This window comes from Sus scrofa, chromosome 6 (genome assembly GCF_054392235.1).
Source record: "Sus scrofa isolate SSC_HxYL_T2T_F1_AM1 chromosome 6, Sscrofa_HxYL_maternal_Yorkshire_Landrace_v2.0, whole genome shotgun sequence".
NCBI classification, from domain to species: domain Eukaryota; kingdom Metazoa; phylum Chordata; class Mammalia; order Artiodactyla; family Suidae; genus Sus; species Sus scrofa.
In genome coordinates this window covers 103101945-103123710 of record NC_139388.1, presented here as the reverse complement: position 1 = coordinate 103123710, position 21766 = coordinate 103101945, and the positions used below count along the sequence as shown (strand labels likewise).

General features: G+C 38.8%; 1 protein-coding gene across 1 annotated transcript in view; it reads left to right on the top strand.

Annotated features, from left to right (window-relative positions):
- Positions 1–20881, top strand: part of TWSG1 (twisted gastrulation BMP signaling modulator 1) — a 49160-nt gene extending 28279 nt beyond the window's left edge. The window contains exons 4-5 of the mRNA XM_003127831.5: positions 15465–15731; positions 17838–20881. Coding sequence (XP_003127879.1) covers positions 15465–15731; positions 17838–18019 — 449 coding nt within the window. The 3' untranslated portion in view covers positions 18020–20881. The remainder of the gene's footprint in view (positions 1–15464; positions 15732–17837) is intronic.
- Positions 20882–21766: the final 885 nt, after the last annotated feature.

Below are 21766 nucleotides of genomic sequence, written 5' to 3'. Positions count from 1 at the left end.
TCCTTAGGATTGCTTTGGCAATTCTCGGTCTTTTATGGTTCCATATAATTTTTGGATTATTTGTTCTAGTTCTGTACATCTTTCTTTTTTTTTTTTTTTTTTTTTCCCTGTCTTTCTGCCTTTTCTAGGGCCACTGCTGCGGCATATGGAGGTTCCCAGGCTAGGGATCTAATTGGAACTGTAGCCACCGGCCTACGCCAGAGCCACAGCAATGCGGGATCCGAGCCGCGTCTGCAACCTACACCACAGCTCACGGCAACTCTGGATCCTTAACCCACTGAGCAAGGCCAGGGATCGAACCCGCAACCTCATGGTTCCTAGTCAGATTTGTTAACCACTGAGCCACGATGGGACCTCCCAATCTTTCATTTTTAAATTCGGCTAATCTTACTACTTTCTGAGATAAAATTTAGATGTTTCAGTTTGATTTGTATAGCAGTTCTGTCTTTCTTATAGGCAGTTCTTGTCCACGTTGGTTTCTCTCGATGTCTTCTGCAGACCTATGGCCACCCCTCCCTGCTCAGTTGAAACACTCCCTCTATTTTTTATGTCTTGGGCACAGACCTCAGAGAGGACCCAAATTAGAGGACAGCCTTCCTGTCCTATCTCCTTCTGTAGACTTGTAGTGCATACTTTGTCTAGCAGGCTTTTTTCCTCCATCAATGTTGTGTTAAGAGAATCTGTTTCATTTTATGGTTTTCTCTAAAGAGTAACTGCCTTGCTCATTTTTTCTGCTGTCTAGCGTATTCCTCAAATTCTGTGGTTTTTAGATCCTAGATCTTAGATCCCTGCCTGAAGGATTTGTTTTGGGTAACTGTTTTGTTTGTATTTTTCCAAATATGCACAAAATAGAAAGTACAGGGAACTGCTTTGTACCTCCTTCCCAGTATCAACAGCCATACTTATTCTGTCCATTCATCTATCGCCCCCTTTTTATGATTTTTCCGTTATAAAGTACATACGTAGATTTACTATACCTCCAAACTACTTTAGTTATTCATCTCAAAAAAAGAATAAATTGAAGTTCCTGCTGTGGTACAGTGGTTTAAGGATCTGATGTTGTCTCTGTGGCAGCACAGGTTTGACCCCCAGCCCTATGCAGTCAGTTAAGGACCCAGCATTGCTGCAGCGGCAGCTTAGATTTGATCCTTCACCTGGGAAATTCCATGTGCTGTGGGTGCAGCAGGAAAAAAAAAGGAATAAATTTCCTTACATAATACAGTGTCAGTACTATACCTAACATGGTTAAGAAAACTTCCTTAACATCTAACACCCAGTCCTATTCTGCCCTAATTATTCAAAGCAAGATCCAACAGAGTCCACTTACTATATTTGGTTATTAGGTATCTTTAGTTTCTTTTTTTCTAAAAAAGAAGTTCATCACCTTTTAAAATTCCATTGACTTGAAAGAACTAGTGAGTTATGATGGAAAATATGCCACTTTCTGGATCTGGCTGATTGCTTCCTGTGGTTCTTTAACTTGTTACTCTGTTCTATTTCTTATAGACTGGAAGTTAGATCTAAAGACTGATTCGACTCAGGTTTAGTTTTGTGATGGTGGACTGCAGTGTACAGTGTACCCATTAATAATATCTAGTCGTTTTGCTTTTAGTGATGCTAAACTTGATGTGTGGGTTCACGTGGTGAAAAATCTGATCTGCTTATGGTAATTTCCTCACCAGTGTTTCACCTGCTGTTTTCACCCATGTCTTTTTTATATATGTTTGATGTTTTAATCAATTGTTGTCATTATTATTATCTTTGCTCAAATTGTCTCATCTTTCATTAATAGGAACCTTTTTAACTTGGCTCTGGAGTCCTTTTGACATGACTTCTGTCATATTTATTAGTTTCAGACGGGCTATTATCTCATAAGTAGATATCTTATACATTTTATACATTTGTATTTGTTGTAAAAACATTCATTTGTTGTATAAAACATTATACCTTTTGTTTTTTTCTTTTCTTTTTTCTTAGTTGAATGTTCCGGAATTTCTTCCACATTAATATCACTTTTTTGGTACCTACATAGAGCCTATTGTCAGCTATAACACTTTATGTATACTCATTTATCCACAGGTGAACATGTGGTTGCTTCCAGTTTTTTTGTTTGTTTGTTTCTTCTTTTTTGGCCACCCTGAAGCATATGGAGTGCCCGGGCCAGAGATCAGACCTGAGCCGAAGTTGCGACCTGCGCTGCAGCTGTGGCACGCCCGAGCCATAACCCACAGTGCCAGGCTAGGGATCAAACCTGCATCCCAGTGCTCCAGAGACACCACTGATGCTATTGTACCACAGCAGAAACATTGTAATGCTACCATTATGAATAATGCTATGGTGAATAACCTCATATAGATAGTTTAATGTTGTTAGGTATTGTCAAATTCTTCTCCAAAACAGTATGTCATGTACATTCTCATCCACATGTGTAGCAGAACACCTATTCCTCCACAACATTATCAAGAAATTGTGTTGCCAAGTTTTTGTTCCATTGTTGCCAAACTTTTTGATTTTTGTTAGTCTGATAGGTAAGAAATGGTATAATTTTAATTTTCATTTCTCTTATTACTAGTGAGACTGAGCATCAATTCATATATTTAGGGACAGTTTACATATATTTTTTGTAATTGTTCATGTCTTTTGTCCATATTTCTACCTGACTATTGGGTTTTTATTCATTATTTAATTTTAAAAATATATACTATGGATATGGTCCAAATGTCTGTGTTATAAGTTATGCATTATTTTTCCCCAGTTGGTCATTTGTATTCTAAACTTTGATATTTTTCATCCTGAAAGTTTCTTATTTATGTAATCAACTTTATTAGTGTTTTATTTTATTACTGCTAGATTTTGAGTCATAGTTAGATTTTTCTCTCCTAGATAGTACTCGTGTGATTTTCTTTGTTTACATACAGCTCTCTAATACATTTGAAATTTATACTGGTTTATGTGTGAACTATGGATCCACTTTTTAAAACAACTACCCCTGTTTACTTTATTATTTATAAAGTCCTGATACTATTTATTGAAATGTCTACCTTTCCCCTAGTGTTTTGAGATTCCTCCTTTATCATATACAGTTTGCTGCATTTTGGGTTTTCTGTTCTATCCCATTGGTTTCTGTGTCTGTTCCTACACTGTTTTATTTATAGAAGCCTTTTGAGTGTTTAATGTTTAGCAGGACTAGGTTCCCCTCCCCCACTACTGCTCCTCTGCCCTGAGGGTTTTACATATGTACAGGGTGTACTAGGGTTGGTAAGAGGGTTCTCTTCTTCCTTTTGGGTCTGTGTGTGTTCTCTGTAAGACTTCCTAACCAGGCTTAGCTCTTAAAAACTGATTCTCCAGAAAGTTATTAATGTGTTAGACAAAATAAAGCAAAAACAACTGAATCTGACCTTTTCTCCTTTCTTTTTTTTTTTTGGCTGTACCAGCAGCAAATGGAAGTTCCTTGGTCAGGGATCGAACCTGAGCCACAGATTTGGCTGATGTTGAATCCTTAACCCACTGTGCCAGATCCCTAACCTGCTGCACCACAGTGGGATCTCCAGGGTCTGACCTTTGAAAAGGAGCCATTAGCCAGGACAGCAGTGTGATTTGCCTGAACTAAATCTAACCTAAAGTGGCTTCCTGTTTGGACTTACATTTTTGTTTACTTACCTGTTTTAGAGCTCCTGAACCTTTATTCCCATTTTATGGCTATTGTTTTGATTTTAACTGCTTAAATTAACTTTGCCTGTTCTATAATTTCTTGTAAATGGGATCATATGCATTTTAAAAAATGCTTTAAAGAAAAAAAAAAAACTATAACATCACGCAAGCTTTTTTTTTTTGGCTTTGCCTGCAGCTTGTGGAAGTTCCTGGGCCAGGGTTCGAACCTGAGCCACAGCAGTGACAATACCTGATCCTTAACTGCTAAGCCACCAGGGATCTCCATGCATGATTTAATAATAGACTCTTTTAGAAAGTATAACTTTGATCCATTAAATGTGCATTAAAACTTGAATTTTGTGGCAATTGCTAAATTATATGAAAAATTAATAACTTACGCTAATGAAGGAAAACATAACAACCATTAACTTTTTCATCTTGGAACTCTTGTTTAATATCTCGAATTAAGCAAGAGAATTCAGTGGTACATTGATCAGGTAATGTTGATTTGTAAATATTAGATTCTTTCTGGTACTGTGGTTACTTTCAGTACTTAATGAAAATATTATAGGCTGTACAACTATGCTAGGAGGCTGCTGAAAACCTGCTTAGCCACAATTTGCTGATCTACTTTGGCACACTGTCTCACAGATCCCAGATCACACCCTGGCAAGAGGCGAAAGGGGCGTGAGTAAAAGGCCAAGGAAGGTGGGAGGGGTCAAGTTTTAAGCAGTGCCTGCAAAGTCAGGGAAAACAAAACCAGGCAGCTAGCACTTGACACTGGGACACAGCCTTGAGCCTTAGGTAGGCTCTGCTACTCTGCTGATCAAATGTTCCTTTCCCAATCCTGCCCCTTTATTTGCCTTGAGAGTTCCTTGAACTCTGGTTCAGTCCATGCACTAGTTCTAGTACCAACCTTGATTGGATCTTAGCATCTTCTTTTTGGGACATCCAGCCTCGTGATTATGAATGTGCCCTTTTATCTCAGATAAGATCTAGGTGTTGCCTTCAGCTCCCACATGGAATGGATTTCTGCCTTGCTTCATGTCCATCATGTTGCTTTCTAATTTTAAAGAACAAATGTGTGCTAGGAGTTCAGTCAGGCTACCAGTATGGTAAATGTTTATTTTAAATTCTTAGTGAAAAATACAGGTTTCCATTTTGTTCTGATAGCTCTTCCATTAATATTTAGATACATCATTGTCTCTTCCAAGTTCAGTGATTGTAAATTTGCATTTGATTGAATACGTATGCCAGAATTGATATGCCAAGGATATGTGCATTTCTGTTGGGTTTTATTTTGCTAAAGATGTTTGGTCCAGATGTTTATAATTGCTACTTAACAAGTACTTAAGGACACCAAAGACTAGAGTCATTTGTACCTGTTTAACACTGATGCATTGATTTAGAAAACTGATAGGAAATAAAACTGAATATAACTTATCTTTTGGGTCAAATAGCTCAGGACATAATCCCCAAATGACCCCAGCTACAAATGTTTTCTGCTAGTAATCTAGTCGTACCTCGGTATCTGTAGGAGATTGGTTCCAGGACCCCTGCAGATACCCAAACTCACAGATGTCAAGTCTCTTATATAAAATGGCACAGTAAGGTGGCCCTTGGTGTCCATGGTTTAACTCAACCAGCCAAGAATCTATCTGTGAAAATCAATTGGTGGTTGGTTGAATCTAAAGATAGGGAAACCATGGATCTGGAGGGCTGACTGTAGGCTCTTCTTTAGAGTGAATTTTCAAGGTTAATAATTTTTTTAAATATCCTCCCTTTTTTCTTTTTTTACTTGGAGCCCACCAAAATCTGGTAGTTATATCAAGTACAAGTCATAGCATAATATTCAGAAACAGTCCTTCTTTTCCAAAGTAAAGTGTTAGGTGATTGTTTTTTAACTAAGGTCATTTTTTTTTTTAAGTAGCCAAAATGGATTAGCAGTGGCTTAACTTTGAGGTATTTCTCTCAAACTTAATGATAAATTAACCTTAAAAAAAAAAAAAAAAAGAATCTCTTTTGCAGTACACATTGGGCTATTAGATTGGTTTAACTTTCCTGCTTCTTAGCAATATAATTGGCCTTACATTTTTAAAGCAGATTGCTTCTCATTCAAAAGACCCCTAAGCTGTCATAAAATAGGTTTGAGGGTTCCATTGTGAATATTTAGAATTTTTTTTGCTTTTAGTATTTGTATATGACCTCAACTGTGAGTCCTAGCCAAAACAAGAGGCCTGCTCTGCTTTAAAGGATTTGTTCAAATGATTTATGTATGTAGATCACCTTTCTTATCCAAGAAGGAACTCTGACTTTGCATGTAATGTATGTCCTTTGTATCCTCTGCCTTTTAATGAGACATATTATTTTATTTTATTTTATTTTATTTTATTGTCTTTTTAAGGCCACACCTGCAACATATGGAAGTTCCAGGCTAGGGGTCAAATCAACAGCTGGAACCGCCAGCCTATGCCATAGCCACAACAATGCAGGATCTGAGCAGCATCTACGACCTGCACCACAGCTTGTGGCAATACCGGATCCTTAACCCCACTAAGCAAGGCCAGGGATTGAACCCACTTCCTCATGGATGCTAGTTGGATTTGTTACTGCTGAGCCATGATGGGAACTCCTATTGGGACCGTTTTTTAAAGATAGCAGTAGCAATGAGCACCAGATCTTGGTTTCCAATACTGTACTCCAATAAGAGGAAGCAGGGCTCCTAGGAGAAATGTCTGGTTCTGACACTGAGGCAGGAAATGTATAAGATGAGCCTCAAGGAGTTCCCTTTGTGGTTCAGTGGTAACAAACCTGACTAGGATCCACGAGGATGCAGGTTGTCCCTGGCCTTGCTCAGTGGGTTAAGGATGTGTGTATGTCACATTTATACAGGAGCCAACCAAAAGCACCAAAAGAGCTAGAACAATTTAAGTAACAAATAAGTAGCATTGGATTATAACCTTGAGTATAAAATAAATAGTTGTGAGTCCATACTGAAATTAATGAATTAATAAACTAATGAATAAACTGAAATTAATGACTTAATAAACTAATTAATAAAGTACTTAATTAATATCTGAAGAAAACAAAAAGACCTAATTAAAGGATACAGTCACCCCATGCTGTTCATAGCAGAATTATTTACAATAACTAACATATGGAAGCAACCTAAGGGTCCATCATGAAGTGAAGGCATAAAAAAAATGTAGGGTGTGTGTGTGTGTGTGTGTGTGTGTGTGTGTGTGTCTATGTGTATGTGTATATACACACTGAAATACTACTCAGCCATAAAAAATGAAATTTTGCCATTTGCAACAACATGGATAGACCTGGATAGTATTGTGCTTAGTGAAATAAGTCAGACAAAGATAGATACTGTATGTTATCATTTATATGTAGAATCTAAAATAAAGGATGGGAGTTCCCGTAGTGGGGCAGTAGAAACGAATCTGACTAGGAACCATGAGGTTGTGGGTTCCATCCCTGGCCTCACTCAATGGGTTAAGGATCCAGCGTTGCCATGAGCTGTGGTGTAGGTCACAGACACGGCTCAGATCTGGCATTGCTGTGGCTCTGGCGTAGGCTGGCAGCTGTAGCTCTGATTAGATCCCTGGCCTGGGAACCTCCATATGTGTGGAGGTGTGGCCCTAAAAAGACAAAAAATTACATTACATTAAATTAAAAAATAAAAATAAAGGATGAATATAACAAAAGAGACAATAGTTCCCTTGTGGTACAGTAGCTTAAGGATCCAGCATTCTCACTGCAGTGGCTCAGGTCACCAACTATGGCGCAGATTTGATCCCTGGCCCAGGAACTCCCACATGCCACTGGCACAGCCCAAAAAAAAGAGAGGCAGACTCACAGATCTAGAGAAAAAACTAATGGATACCAGTGGGAAAAGGGGAGGGGCAAGAGAGGGGTAGGGATTAAAAAGTAAAAATATGTATAATATAAATAAGCTGCAAGGATATATTGTACACCACAGGGAATATAGCCAATATTTTATAACTGTAAACAGTATAGTATATACAAATATTGAATCACTATGGCATACACCTGAGACTAATATAATATTGTAAGTCAGCTATACTTCAGTTTAAAAAATGCGAATGTAAAATAAAAACATTCTTAGATAAGCAAGAACTCAAAATATACTTCTCACACACCATATTTTAAAGGCGCGATGGAGGATTGATCAAACAAAATAGGGCAGAAGACCAAGAAAGAGAAAAACATGGGTTGAAGGAAATAATAGCTTTAACTGGCATTTTAAGGATGGTTATAGCATGCTGTGTTCTTTCATGTGATGATCAGACAGGTACAGCTGCAGAGGAGACACAGGAGAAGCTCAGCAAACAGTGTTGATTATACTCCCAGGTCTCAGAGCGGGTGTCACTGCATGCCTCTCAGGGTCACAAGTGAAGCACCAGGTTTTGGTCTAGTGGCAAAAGACAGGAGTGAGAGGAAAGTCTAGGCAGAGTCTTTGTTTGGGTTTCTGCAGAAAAGGCAAAAAGAGGCAGAACAGTGTAGTGTGAGCTAGCTGGAATAATTTTGGTGGACTGTAATCTCTAGCGTGGTCCCTAGCAGTCTGGCTCCTGGCCCAAGATGATGAAGGCAGAGGAATATTGCCTCCTGAGAGTATACCAGACAGAGGGAGTACTATGGCTCTGGATTGGTTAGTTTGCCTGATTGGTTAGTTTGCTGGATTGGTTAGTTTGCTAGGTAGACATGGCTATCCTAAGAGGGGCAGTTTCTCTTCTGCCAGAAAGGCTTTTTCAAGATGTCACAACAGCAGGAGTTCCCATCATGGCTCAGTGGTAATCATCCCTACTAGTATCCATGAGGACAAGGGTTTGGTCCCTGGCCTTACTCAGTGGATTAAGGATTGGGTGTTGCCATGAGCTGTGGTGTAGGTCGCAGATGTGCTCGGTTCCTGAGTTGCTGTGGCTCTGGTGTAGGCCAGTGGCTATAGCTCCGATTAGACCCCTAGCCTGGGAACCTCCATATGCTGCAGGTGTGGCCCTATAAAGAAAAAAAAAAAGATGTTGAAACAACATACTATACAGAAGATTTAAAGTATCAATAATACAGAGACCTAGGAGACAGCTAATCTGACTGAAGCAAGAAGTAGAGGTTCTGAGAAGGAACTGTGTCCCACAGGGTATTGGGCATGTCATTGAGAAGCAGAATGATTTTTCAAGATATGCTGAAAGCTTATGTATCGTCCTCAAGATAAGAAAATACCAAGCATAGAAATTTAAAGAAGAAAATTCAACAAGAAAATATTAGTCGTAAAGAATTAATTCATGTTCTATTATGGAAATTTTCACATGTACACAGCAGTGGAGAGAAGAGTGTAATGATTCCTATATACCTGTCACCAACTTGTAGCAGTTCTCAAGACATCTGACCTTTTTTATTCTTTTTTCTTTGCATGGATGTATTTAAAAACAAGTTAGAAACAGTAAATAATTTTTACTCTTGCCCCTTTCAATATCAATCTCTAAAGTAAATTCGGGAGTTCCCGTTGTGGCTCAGTTGTTAATGAACCCGACTGGTATCCATGAGGACGCGGGTTCAATCCCTGGCCTTGCTCAGTGGGTTAAGGATCTGGCTTTGCCGTGAGCTGTGGTGTGGGTCGCAGACATGGCTGGGATCCTGCGTTGCTGTGGCTGTGGTGTAGGCTGGCAGCTATAGCTGCGACTCATCCCCTAGCCTGGGAACCTCCATATGCTGTGGATGCAGCCCTAAAAAGACCAATTAAATTAAATTAAAAATAAATAAATAAATTCAGACACTTAGCCTTTGTAATCATAATGCCATTTTGACACCTGACAAAATTAACAATAATTTCTTTGTATAATCTAAAATTCATTTTATGATCCTGCTTCTCCTGATGTCTCAGAAGTATTTGTGTAATTGAATTGTTCAAATGGATCCAGACAAGGTCCTTGTGTTGTATCTGGTTGCTGCGTCTGAGTCCTCCTTTGACTGGTCACTGCTCTTTTTTTCTCGTTCCATTTGACATACTGAAAAAGCTGTACCAGTTTTCCTGTAGAGTATCCCACATTCAGGATTTGACTGCTTGTTTCCTTATATAATTTAACTTGTTCCTCCTGTTCCTCTATATTTCCAGTCTTTTGGAGCTAATATTATAAAAGTTTGATTAGATTCAGGTTTAATAATGTTTTGCCAAGAAGACCTCATAGTAATGCTGTGTGAAATGTAGCATGGTTTTCAATATTTTATGGAATTCAAAGAAAAGTTCATTTTATCTTGAAATTAGAAATGTTTTCCTTTGGTGGAGTGACATTTGACAAGGAAATTCTATCACAGAGTCGTCTGGAAGTCAACAGTGTTCATGGGATTATGTTAAGGTAGCTGTCGTTTGCTGGTTTTCTGTGTTCAGAGTCAGTGTTTAGTAAGACAAGCAGATCTCATTGTGCATAGGCAGCAGAATGTAGTTATCAAATTTGTTGATGTCAAATTTAGGAGAAGTCGAGTAGAGAAAGTAGAAAGGTGTCAGTATCCTTATCTGCAAATGAGGGAATTAAGCAATGTGGAATAAAAAGGAGAATTTTTAGTATATTCAAGATTAAAAAGGAAACCAATTATAGTATTAGAGGAATATAATTATTAGAAATACAGGAGAGAGGAGGAGTTAGTATTAAGTGAACTTCATCTTTTGTGTAAGAGGATTAATAGACAATGTCTAAAGTTGTTTTTAATACTACTCATGAATTAATCAGTTTTATTTGAATTCTTATAGCAGTAACCACCAGAGACCCATAGAACAGACTTTAAAAGTGGCAGTATTGGGGAGTGGAATCAGAGGTGGACTAGGGGTGGGAGCTTGTAAGCTCCTCTGGACTCTGTTGTGGCTCCATGCATGCTCATTAAAGAAAGGAATAACTCTCTTGCCCCTTAGTGTTAATCTCTACCCTAAAATGTGGTTTTATTGAATAAGTTCTTAATTTGACATATCCTTAGTTTTCAAATGTCTGATGAAATAGGTCAGACTTATAAAAGAATTAAGCACAGATTAAAAAACACCTTCGTGGGAGTTCCCATCGTGGTGAAGTAGTTAACAAATCCGACTAGGAACCATAAGGTTGCAGGTTCGATCCCTGGCCTTGCTCAGTGGCTTAAGGACCCGGCATTGCCGTGAACTGTGGTGTAGGTCGCAGACGTGGCTCTGATCCCGCATTGCTGTGGCTCTGGCGTAGGCCAGTGGCTACAGCTCCGATTAGACCCCTAGTCTGGGAACCTCCATATGTCACGGGAGCAGCCCAAGAAATGGCAAAAAGACAAAAAAAAAAAAGAATGAATAAAAATAAAAAAATAAAAAACACCTTCGTTTAGGGTGACACCTACAGCATATGGAGGTTCCCAGGGTGTACCAGAGCTTCAGCTCCCAGCCTCCGCCACAGCCACAGCAATGTGGGTCCGAGATGCATCTGCAACCTACGCCACAGCTCATGGCAACGCGGGATCCTTAACCCACTGAGTGGGGCCCGGGATTGAACCCACATCCTCATGGATATTAGTCGGGTTCTTAACCCACTGAGCTACAATGAGAACTCCCAAAATAGCTTTTTTTTTTTTTTTTTTTGGTCCTATCAGAGAAGCAATGATTAGCAAAAACATATCATGAGGATATTAGGAAATTGTTTTTCTTATATACTGCAAGTAAAAATGTAATATGGCCCAAGTTTTAGAGGGAAAATAGTAATATTTCTAATTATAGAAAATGTAGGGTCTTAAATATCTAACAATAAAGTAAATTGTTAACATCCATATAATGGAATGTTTTGTATCCTTATAACTTTTTAAATAAGAGGATTAAGAATATTTATTTGCAGAGTAATAAATTATACCAGTAAAAGCAAAAAAATAAAAAAATAAATAAAAAACACCTTCGTATTTAGTCCCTGTCAACCAAGAGCACGATAGCCGAGAATTCTGGCTTGCTCAAAGAAGTAGTAGGAGGATTCTGGGCACCTAAAGGATTTGAGGTGTTGCCTTTTTAGTTGCCATTTGTTTGCTGATTTTAGCCTCCCTGACTGTCGTGAGCGGAGCCAATTTCTTGAAAAATTTTAGTATAATTAATATTTCAATTTTGATAGTGAAACAGCCGCAAAGTAACAAACTTTCTCAAGAAAATGATCATGAAGATAAACTACAGAAAAGCTATGTAACAGTGATAAACTTTGGGACTGTGGCAAGATGCTTCCCAGGAAGGCTTTACTAACCAGTTTAAACTATGGATTGTTGGTAACTCTCCAAACAGAAAATGATCCATTGTGCATAGTGAATATGGACAACTAAAGAATTTACATAAATTTCAAAAGGTTACATTTCCTGTGCAGGATAACTCCCACACTTCCTTTGAAGTTTATCAACATTGAAAGGATGCAGAATCTAAAGAATGCTTAGTGTGGAAATAGAGGGTCAAAATCTGTATTTCCTAGAAGAGTGTCTAGTGGTGATCTCTGGATAAAATCCTAATAAAAGAAGCCATATGAAAGTTTTATGATGATGCCATAAAATATTACCAAGCAAGTATTTACTTCATGCTTCCTGGTTTTATTTTTATTTTATTTTTTTGTCTTTTTGCCTTTTTTAGGGCCACTTCCTGCAGCATATGGAGGTTTCCAGGCTAGGGGTCTAATCGGAGCTGTAGCCACTGGCCTACGCCAGAGCCATAGCAACACATGATCCGAGCTGCGTCTGCGACCTACACCACAGCTCACGGCAATGCTGGATCCTTAACCCACTGAGCAAGGCCAGGAATCGAACCTGCAACCTCATGGTTCCTAGTCGGATTCATTAACCACTGTGCCACTACGGGAACTCCAGTACTTCTTGGTTTTAATGCAGTGTATTGAGATAAGTTTGTTAAATACACAAAACTCAAAAAAAAATTTTTTTTTTAATGTAATGAAATCTCTGGAAATGAGCCCTGAAGTTTCTTCAAAGTCTCAGTATATGTTGAGTTTAGCTCTTCTAACCATTGGCCTCATCAGTTCTTTACTCTTTCCTCTCTGATTACTAATTTTCATTCATTATAGAGTCTGGTGGAAGAATATATTATGTCTATGTGCATAATATAGGTATTCTAAGTGTTATTTGCTTCTCAGTGGCATTTAAAATTTATTGATGGAAAGTGATTATTAGAGCAGTGGACACAAAATTAGGCTGAATCATAGTTGGCTCTAATCCTAGATTATGTAACATTGGACGAATAACTTATCTAGGTCTTTTTCCTCTTTTATGAACAAAGGAGTCAGATTTGATCATTGAAGCCATGATTCTGTCATGCAATCTAAATCATAAAAGTTCAAATTATTGAAAGATTTTACAAAAAGAACATTCACACCCTTGTTATCTTCAGCTCTTGCCTTGTTCCTTAAACTAACAAAATATGAAATACACGAGCTGGTTTTTCCTCTTCCTTAAATATATAAAATACAGGAATTTATAAATTTGGTAAAACTTTTCAAACTTCTAATCTGAGGAAAAGGAAAAACTCCATATTAGACCTAGTAGATGCTAAACAAAAATGAAACATAATATGGAGTTCCTGCTGTGGCGCAGTGGGTTAAGAATCTGACTTCAGCAGCTCAGGTTGATGTGGAGGCACAGGTTCGATCCCCAGCCCAGCATGGTGAGTTAAAGGATCTGGCGTTGCCACAGCTGTGGCATAGGTTGCAGCTGCGGCTCAGATTCAATCCCTGGTCCAGGACTTCCAAATGCCACGGGTATGGCCATTAAGAAAAAGAGAAAGAAAGAAAAGAAACAGTTCAGGTTTTTAAAATGTGATGTTCACAGAAGGATATCCAGAGGATTCAGTCCCAGTTATTATTGCTTAGTAAACAACCTACACCAAAATGTAGTGGTTTGAAATGCTGGTAATCATTTAATTAGCTTATAAACCTACATTTTGGGCAAGGTTCTTTGGGGTAGCTCCTTTCTGCTCCACACAGTGTCAGGACAGCTCAAAGGCTGAGGCTAATTAAACATTTTCTCAGCTCTCCCCTTTATAGAAGAACTCCTTGGGAATATTTTCTATAGTGACTACTTCTTTTGTGCTATTTTCACTTTTAAAAATAATTTTTAAAAAATCTTTTTAGGGGAGTTCCTGTCGTGGCGCAGTGGTTAACGAATCCAACTAGGAACCATGAGGTTGCGGGTTTGATCTCTGCCCTCGCTCAGTGGGTTAACGATCCAGCATTGCCGTGAGCTGTGGTGTAGGTTGCAGATGCGGCTCGGATCTCACGTTGCTATGGCTCTGGTGTAGGCTGGCAGCTACAGCTCCGATTAGACCCCTAGCCTGGGAACCTCCATGTGCTGCGGGAGCGGCCCAAGAAATGGCAAAAAGACAAAAATAAATAAATAAATAAATAAATCTTTTTAGGGCTGCACCTGTGGCATACGGAGGTTCCCAGACTAGGGGTCGAATTGGAACTGCTACTGGTGGTCTGCACCACAGCCACAGCAACCCAGGATCCGAGCTGTGTCTGTGACCTACACCACAGCTCACAGCAATGCTATATCCTTAACCCACTAAATGAGGCCAGGGATTGAACCCACATCCTCATGGATACTAGTTGGATTCATTACCGCTGAGCCACAATGAGAACTCCTAAAAATAAAAAAAAACTCTTTTTTTTTTTTGGTGGTGGCGCTGCGCCCACAGTGTGTGGAAGTTGCTGGGCCAGGGATTGAACCTGAGCTGCAGTTGCGACCTGTATCACAGCTGCAGCAATGCTGAATCCTTAACCCACTGCACTACATGGGAACTTCCTAAAAATAATTCATTTTGAAGCAATTTCCAATGTAGAGAAAATTTACCAGAAAGGTAAAAAGACTCCCCAGTTATTAACGTTTTATTGCATTTGCTCTATTACTTAGTACCCCTGTCTTTCTCCCTCTCCCTACACACACGCACACACCACACTCAAGGGCACACACTCCTATAAAGTCTTTGTGAACCTTTAAAAAGCAAGCTTACATAATGTCCCATCACTACTAAACAACCTTTTCTCCTTTGCGCATTGGTCTGCCAGATTTTTCCTTGTTAAAGACACCATTAACCAGAATTAATGGTGGAGGGTTTTCCAAGAGTACATCAATATGTTCCTTTTTGAACTTGTACCCACCAGTCTTAGCATCCATTGATGACTCCCATCTGATCAAACTCCTCTGTGGTGGTTGCCAAATGGTGATTTTCTCTTTCCTTCATTCCTTCAACATTTATCCTTTGACATTCTGCTAAAAGGAAGACTTTTCCTGTCTCCTCCATTTACTTATTCATTTGTTTTTAATCTGAGGACTCATCAGTTCCTATTTTATTCACAGGATAGTAATCCATTACTATCAATATTTAATTTTAATGTTGAAAGTGTCTGGCCAGTGGGAGCCCCTTCAGGTTGCCTCATTTTTTTTACATGTTCCATCATTCATTGATCACTTCTTTACTTTCTGGCCCAGAAAGGTGTTCCAGGGTCATTTTGTCCTTTCCCTGATCCAGCACTGGAGTCAGTCTTTTCTACAGGGAGCTCTGTTCCTCTTAGCCATGGAGAGGTATTTAGAAAACAAGATCTGTGCACTTGGTATACTCAATGCTGCTAGGGTGTCATTGCCTCTAGGCCCTCTCAACAAGAATGCTAGGAAAGTATCTATGTCTAATGTTAGAAAGCACCTGATTTTAATGTGTTGAAGCTTGGATTACACAACAGCACTTAATAATATGTCATGATGTTTCAATCAGTGAGAAAAATAAACTTTTATTCTTTCCTCACCCCCAGGTATGTGTAATCCCCGAAACTACAGTGACACACCTCCAACTTCTAAGAGCACAGTGGAGGAGCTTCATGAGCCTATCCCTTCACTCTTTAGGGCTCTCACAGAAGGAGACACTCAGTTGAACTGGAACATCGTCTCCTTCCCTGTTGCAGAAGAGCTTTCCCATCATGAGAATCTGGTTTCATTTTTAGAAACTGTGAACCAGCCACACCACCAAAATGTGTCTGTTCCCAGCAATAATGTTCATGCGCCTTATTCCAGTGACAAAGGTAATTGCCAATGGTTGACTTTTTCTCTCTTGCCCCCTCTCTTTCCATGTGGTCTGGGAAGCCTATGTGATGGTGATGTGTTAGAGCGGCTTTTTGGTTTTGAATGTGCATAGCCTTGTAAGTGTAGTAACCCCAGTCCCTGAGTAGACAGGAGGACTTGTTCTCACAACTCCTTCAGACTCGGTAATAGAGGCCATATTGGAAAATAGGTAACCTGGATCTAATTTTGATATTTATTGGCATTAGGCTTTGACTGCCCTTTTCATGAGATGGCAACAGAGCTGCTTTTACCTATTGCAGAGTTGCTTGTCGTCAGTATATGGAGGGTCCTCGGAGGTCAGGTTTCTTTGAAGTGCTGGTGCTACAGATGGTGCCCAGTCATCAGCTGAATTTCTCAGTGAGCAAGTTGGTGTTACAGATACCTGATGTAGGTGTGTACTAACCCAGCCAGTTCTCTGCCAATGAGCTCTGTTGGTCAGAAGCAAAACTAAACAAGAGAGTGACATGTACAACTAGGAGAATGTGTTAAGGAACATTTATTAATGAGGACAGGTCATACCTTATCATTGGAATGTAAAGGGCATGTTCATAAAAGTCTGTGATGTTTTCAGATGAAGGGCTCCACACAATTTCCCTGTGGAAGCATGAGACAATTATCAATATTGCAGTTATTTATTAAAATATGAGATAAATTATGCACAAACAGTATAATTTGTGCTTTTTTATTTGGCTTTTTTTGTTGTGTCCTCCATTACAACTCTACCTATCTAAAATAGCATGAACTTGGGCCATTAGTAGTAAAAGCAAAACAGCTTTTGTGTTTGTTTGTTTTTTTGTCTTTTAGGGCTGCAATGGCGGCATATGAAGGTTCCCAGGCTAGGGGATGAATCGGAGCTGTAGCCGCCAGCCATAGCCACAGCCACAGCCACAGCAATGTGGGATCTGAGCTGCATCTGTGACCTATACCACAGTTCACAGCAATGCCAGATCCTTAAACCACTGAGCAAGGCCAGTGAGTGAGGCCAGGGATCGAACCCACGTCCTCATGGATGCTAGTCGGGTTTGTTAACCACTGCGCCACAATGGGAACTCCCTTTTTTTTTTTTTTTTTTTAGCTTTTGTTAATAAAGAATAAGAATTCTTAATTCCTCTTAGGTTAAAGTCCTTTATAAGATAAATTCTAGGTCTTGGAAAACATCAGAAATGTACAGAATGTGTCTTGCTATCACTTTCTATTATAAAAATGTAAACAATCAACATAATACTAAATGATTCATACATTTTTCTCAAAGATTATTCAAATTCATGAATAAGCAGGGAGCCAGTTCCTAGAAACACCAACCCAGGTATTTTCTAATAGCTAATGCTGGATTATGCCACATTGCTAACCACATTTGCATCATTCGAATTACTTAAGTTTATTTTATTTTACTGTAAATTCTCAGTGTAACTTTAGAACAATATTTTCAAACTTGTTTTAGCTGGAGAATTCTCTCCTCATGGGAAATCTTATCAGAAATGCCCAGTTTGAAAAGTGAAGCCCAGAAGCATAGCAGTTGTGGTTAAGCCCAGTCATTTCCTTCCAGATCAAAGTCTGAAATCAGATGAAGTGGTGGGAGAAGCCCTCTGCGTCTGAGCTGGAGTAGGCAACTCAGGCTTCCTTCTCCATGTGATTAACAAATGTGATCTTTTCCTCATACCTCACTCGTTGTCCTGTGCTGACCAGGGGCAAGAGAGCTAAGATAAATAACTGGTTTGGGCTTTTTTTTTTTTTTTTTGCCTTTTTAGGGCCATACCCATGACATATGGAAGTTCCCAGCCTAGGGGTCAAATCAAAGTTGCAGCTGCCAGCCTACATCACAGCCACAGCGACACAGGATCCAAGCCATGTCTGCAACCTACCCCACAGTTCAGGGCAACACCAGATCCTTAACCCACTGAGAGAGGCCAGGGATCAAACCCACATCCTCATAGATTCTAGTCAGTTGTTACCACTGAGCAATGATGGGAACTCCTAAATAATTGTTAATAATATTCAGCTAGGTATTGATGTATTTCCTACTTTTCCTACTTAATGCTCTGAAATCTTAACCTTTTATCTTTCAGAGCACATGTGTACTGTGGTTTATTTTGATGACTGCATGTCCATACATCAGTGTAAGATATCCTGCGAGTCCATGGGAGCGTCCAAATACCGCTGGTTCCATAATGCCTGCTGTGAGTGCATTGGTCCAGAGTGCATTGACTACGGCAGTAAAACTGTCAAGTGTATGAACTGCATGTTTTAAAGAAGGAACAGAGATGTAAACCCAAGCAGTTTATCTAAGGTGTGAAAAGCTATGCAGTGGTATCTACTGGTTGCATCTGAATGCCAGCAGATTAAGAAGATGTAGAGAATTTGAACTGAGTTACTTTTGAAGTATGAAAAATCCATGATTGTGTTAAATTATGATTATAACTGTTCTATTTATCTTACTGCTCGCTGCTACTAATAAGCCCTTTCTTCTTAAACTCGTGTACAACTTTGGTAACATGAGAAGCAGATGCACAGAGAATGCCTTGAGAGAGGTGACGTTTCTAACACAAAGCCTGGTGTCATTTTCTTGTCACATTCCAAAAGGCTTTTGTGTTGGAGGTCTAGAGTATGTTAACCTTAGTTTTAGTTTCTTCATGTGCTACTCCTAGGACACTGGCTTTTTAGGGTTGTTTGCCTCTTTTCACTGTGCCTGGTATTATTTTCTGTTCCATAAATAGGGTAGATATTCAAATATATCACCCTGAGAATTCACAAAAAAATCCACATAAAAAGCTTAATTTCAGACCTCTTTATGTTGGTTTTAGAAGGTAAATGCTTACTGTAGTTTAACCTTACAGAAGAGAATCCACCCTACACATACACATACTGGCAAAGCTTTAGGGAAAGTTTCTCCTCCTCCTCCATCCCCTGCCCCAAGTGCTGATGTGGGAAGTGCCGAAGCATCTTCATGAAGGCTTGCAAGGCACACCTGAGACTTTGAGAACTACTCTGCTGGGGTAAGTAATTAGGAAGGGAGAGCTTTTTTCTGACTTAAGGTGCTAGCCTAAAGAGCACCAGGAGTGGGAAAAACTGCTAAACTGGACTTTGGGAAACATGCCCCTTTTATGGAAATAGGGAAGCTGTGCTCACTGGGCACGAGGACAAGCCTGCTCAGCCTTAGTGCCACGTTCTGCAGTGGATGGACAGGCGGTCGATCAGAGGCGATGAAGCAGAGTTAGCAGTATGAATGGAAAGGGTTGAAAATGCTGGGGGTTCTAACGGAAACAAACTTAAGATTATTTACATTAATTATTGTGTTAGTTTGTAATCTTTCCTTTAGGTTTACATCTAGATCAGATGTTCTTGTTAAACAAGGATAATCACACAGTAGGAGGTTAAAATAATGAACCCCCCCCAAATTCTCTATTTAAGATGATGTTAACTCTAAATATACTACAGAATGTTTTGTCAGCTTTTCATATAATGTTTCAATGAAGATAAGCTTAAACTGTATGTGCCCCTCATGGCAATAAAATCCCGATCTTCAAGCATGAACCTAAAGTGTAAATATTTATATTCAGAGATTCTTAACTTTACAAAATTTCTCAAATAGTACATATTTGAATTACAAGTAACCTTTTAGGAATACCTCTTTGTATATCTAAATATTTTAGTATATAAAAATAGGTAATACTCTTGGACACTTTGTATTCATTATCTGAATAGTAGTTTCAAGATCATGTGTAATATTATAATTAACTATCATGAAGTGTAAAGACTTGATACCTTTTCTGCTCTTTCAGATAACTCTGAGGTTATCTGTAACACTCAAGGTACTTTTTTAGACTTTTAAAAAGTTGAAATTTAGTCCTGGATGTATTTTTTTTTTTTTGATAGGAAAACATCGAGATGTCCTTTTCTTACTTTTACCTAGAATGCCTGTTTACAAGTGCCTTGAAAAAAACATAGTTCCCTGTCTTCATTAACACCTGTAAAACTGAAGGTTTTCTTGAACTTAAGAGAAAATTTTAAAGGAGTCTGCAGCCAGCTGCTTCATTTCAACTTTGCTGTTTTTCAGAGTAATTCATACCTGTGAATAGAGGAAGGCTTTTGTGTTTATTGACAACATGCTTAATGTTTCCCTAAATATGTCAGCAAACTTTTAAATACTGTATTTATCATCTTTTTTAGGACTTCTTTCTTAAATTTTAAAATATAATATTTCTTATTGGAAGAATAATTTCTTGAACCATGTTATGTTTTAACTGATTTTTCTTATCTCTATTTTGCTCAGTAGAAATTATCCCTAAATGTAATGGTTTTATATTCAAATTTTATTTAATTTTTCTGGCTTATGAAGGAGTTAGAAGAAAGCATTCACTTAAAAGATTCCATTTCCAGTTCTATAGTGTATTTCAGGTTTTAAATAATCACATTTTTCCAAATTAAAAGAATTTGGAAATTCTTTTCCATTTCCCAATTTCAGTCAAATTTGGGAAACTGATAGCCCCACTAAAATTTACTCCTTCTAATACCAATCTAAGCACAATTCACTTCTATATTGATGCTGTGCTTAAAAAAATTAATCAAAAATTTATACTTAGATCAAAAAAATTAAATCAGTAGATATTATAAAAGCCATATATATAAAGGTTTCTTTCCTTTAGTAAGACATGAACTTGCTTATTGGTTTTTCTGTCCCCCCCCCCATAACATCTGATTATTAACCGAAACTGTACTCACAACTGTGGCACCAAAACAAATGATAATTCAAATACAATAAGTCTTTATTTACATAGATTCTGTAAGAGAAGTCTTTATTTATAAATGCAATTTCTAAAGTTTTAGAAAACAAAATTGATAAAATGTTAGACTCTTTGAACAGTTATTTATAAATCAGAATAGCATCAAAATGGAGAAAATAAACTAAGACTTCTGAAGAATGAGGTAAATATAAATAAGCCAAAGATTTAAAGCTTTTTATGAAAGCTTCTTTGAAGATTTTTAAATCTATTCTCCATTCCCAAGAGTTTGTTTGTTATATTTTACATGATCTACAACTCTTAAAGTTTTGTATTGTTTCTTTGGTTTTCCCTATAAACAAAAAAGTATTTTAATAAAAAATTGAAATGGGTGTGTGATGTTTTTTGTTAACTTCAGCAGAGCAAGCAAAAATAAGTTTGCTGTTTGTGTATAGTGAGGTTATTGTTTAAGGGATCAGCTAAAGCATGTCCCCCTCTCTGGAGATCCCTACAGATGCTATTGAAACAAGGGATCTACAACAGTCTGCTTTTTGCTTTTTCATGTGCCTTATTCCACTATGGGAAAGGCTTTGAAATGAAACACTCACATTTTCCTTCTTCAGCAGGCCTTTCAGTGCCAGCCAGGCTCACAAGAACTTCATGATGGCAGAAGGAGTTACCAAAAGGTCCAGGTAGGAAGGTGACTCCCCGCCCTTCCTGGCAGGGATCCTCAAAGGCAGTGTTACTGGAATGGAGATCCCTAGGCTGTACCCTCGTGGTGAAATCACGTGGTGTTACTTCACAGGCTCTACCTTTAGACAGCGTAGTAGAGGGGGGATCGGGAGAGGGGGAGATTCAAGGGGAGAGTCAGCCTGACTGACTCCAGGGATGATGGATCTGAGGAATAGAATTAGTTTCAAAAAAGATAGTTCATTTGACTGGGAAGGCTGTTCTTTTGCTGATGGGTGTCCAATGGCGGGGAGTTGCATGGAGCTGAGAGGCAGAGTGGGTTGGATTGGGAGGGGATGTCTCTAAGCTTGAGAAGTCAGCAAGGACCAGACTGCCGTGCATGTGTGAAGCCGCCAGACATACCTGAAGCCTGTGGGTGTCAGGAGTCGTGACTCTCAGTGCTCGGAGATTGTTCCCAACCAGCAAAAAAAAAAATTCATTTTACATCCTTTTATTTTGAAGTCTGTACTAGAAGGAGGGAATCGGCAACAGCTGCCTTCACAGCTTTTCTGCATCCCCTGTTCCTCCCACCCCGAGAGTGGGGGCCC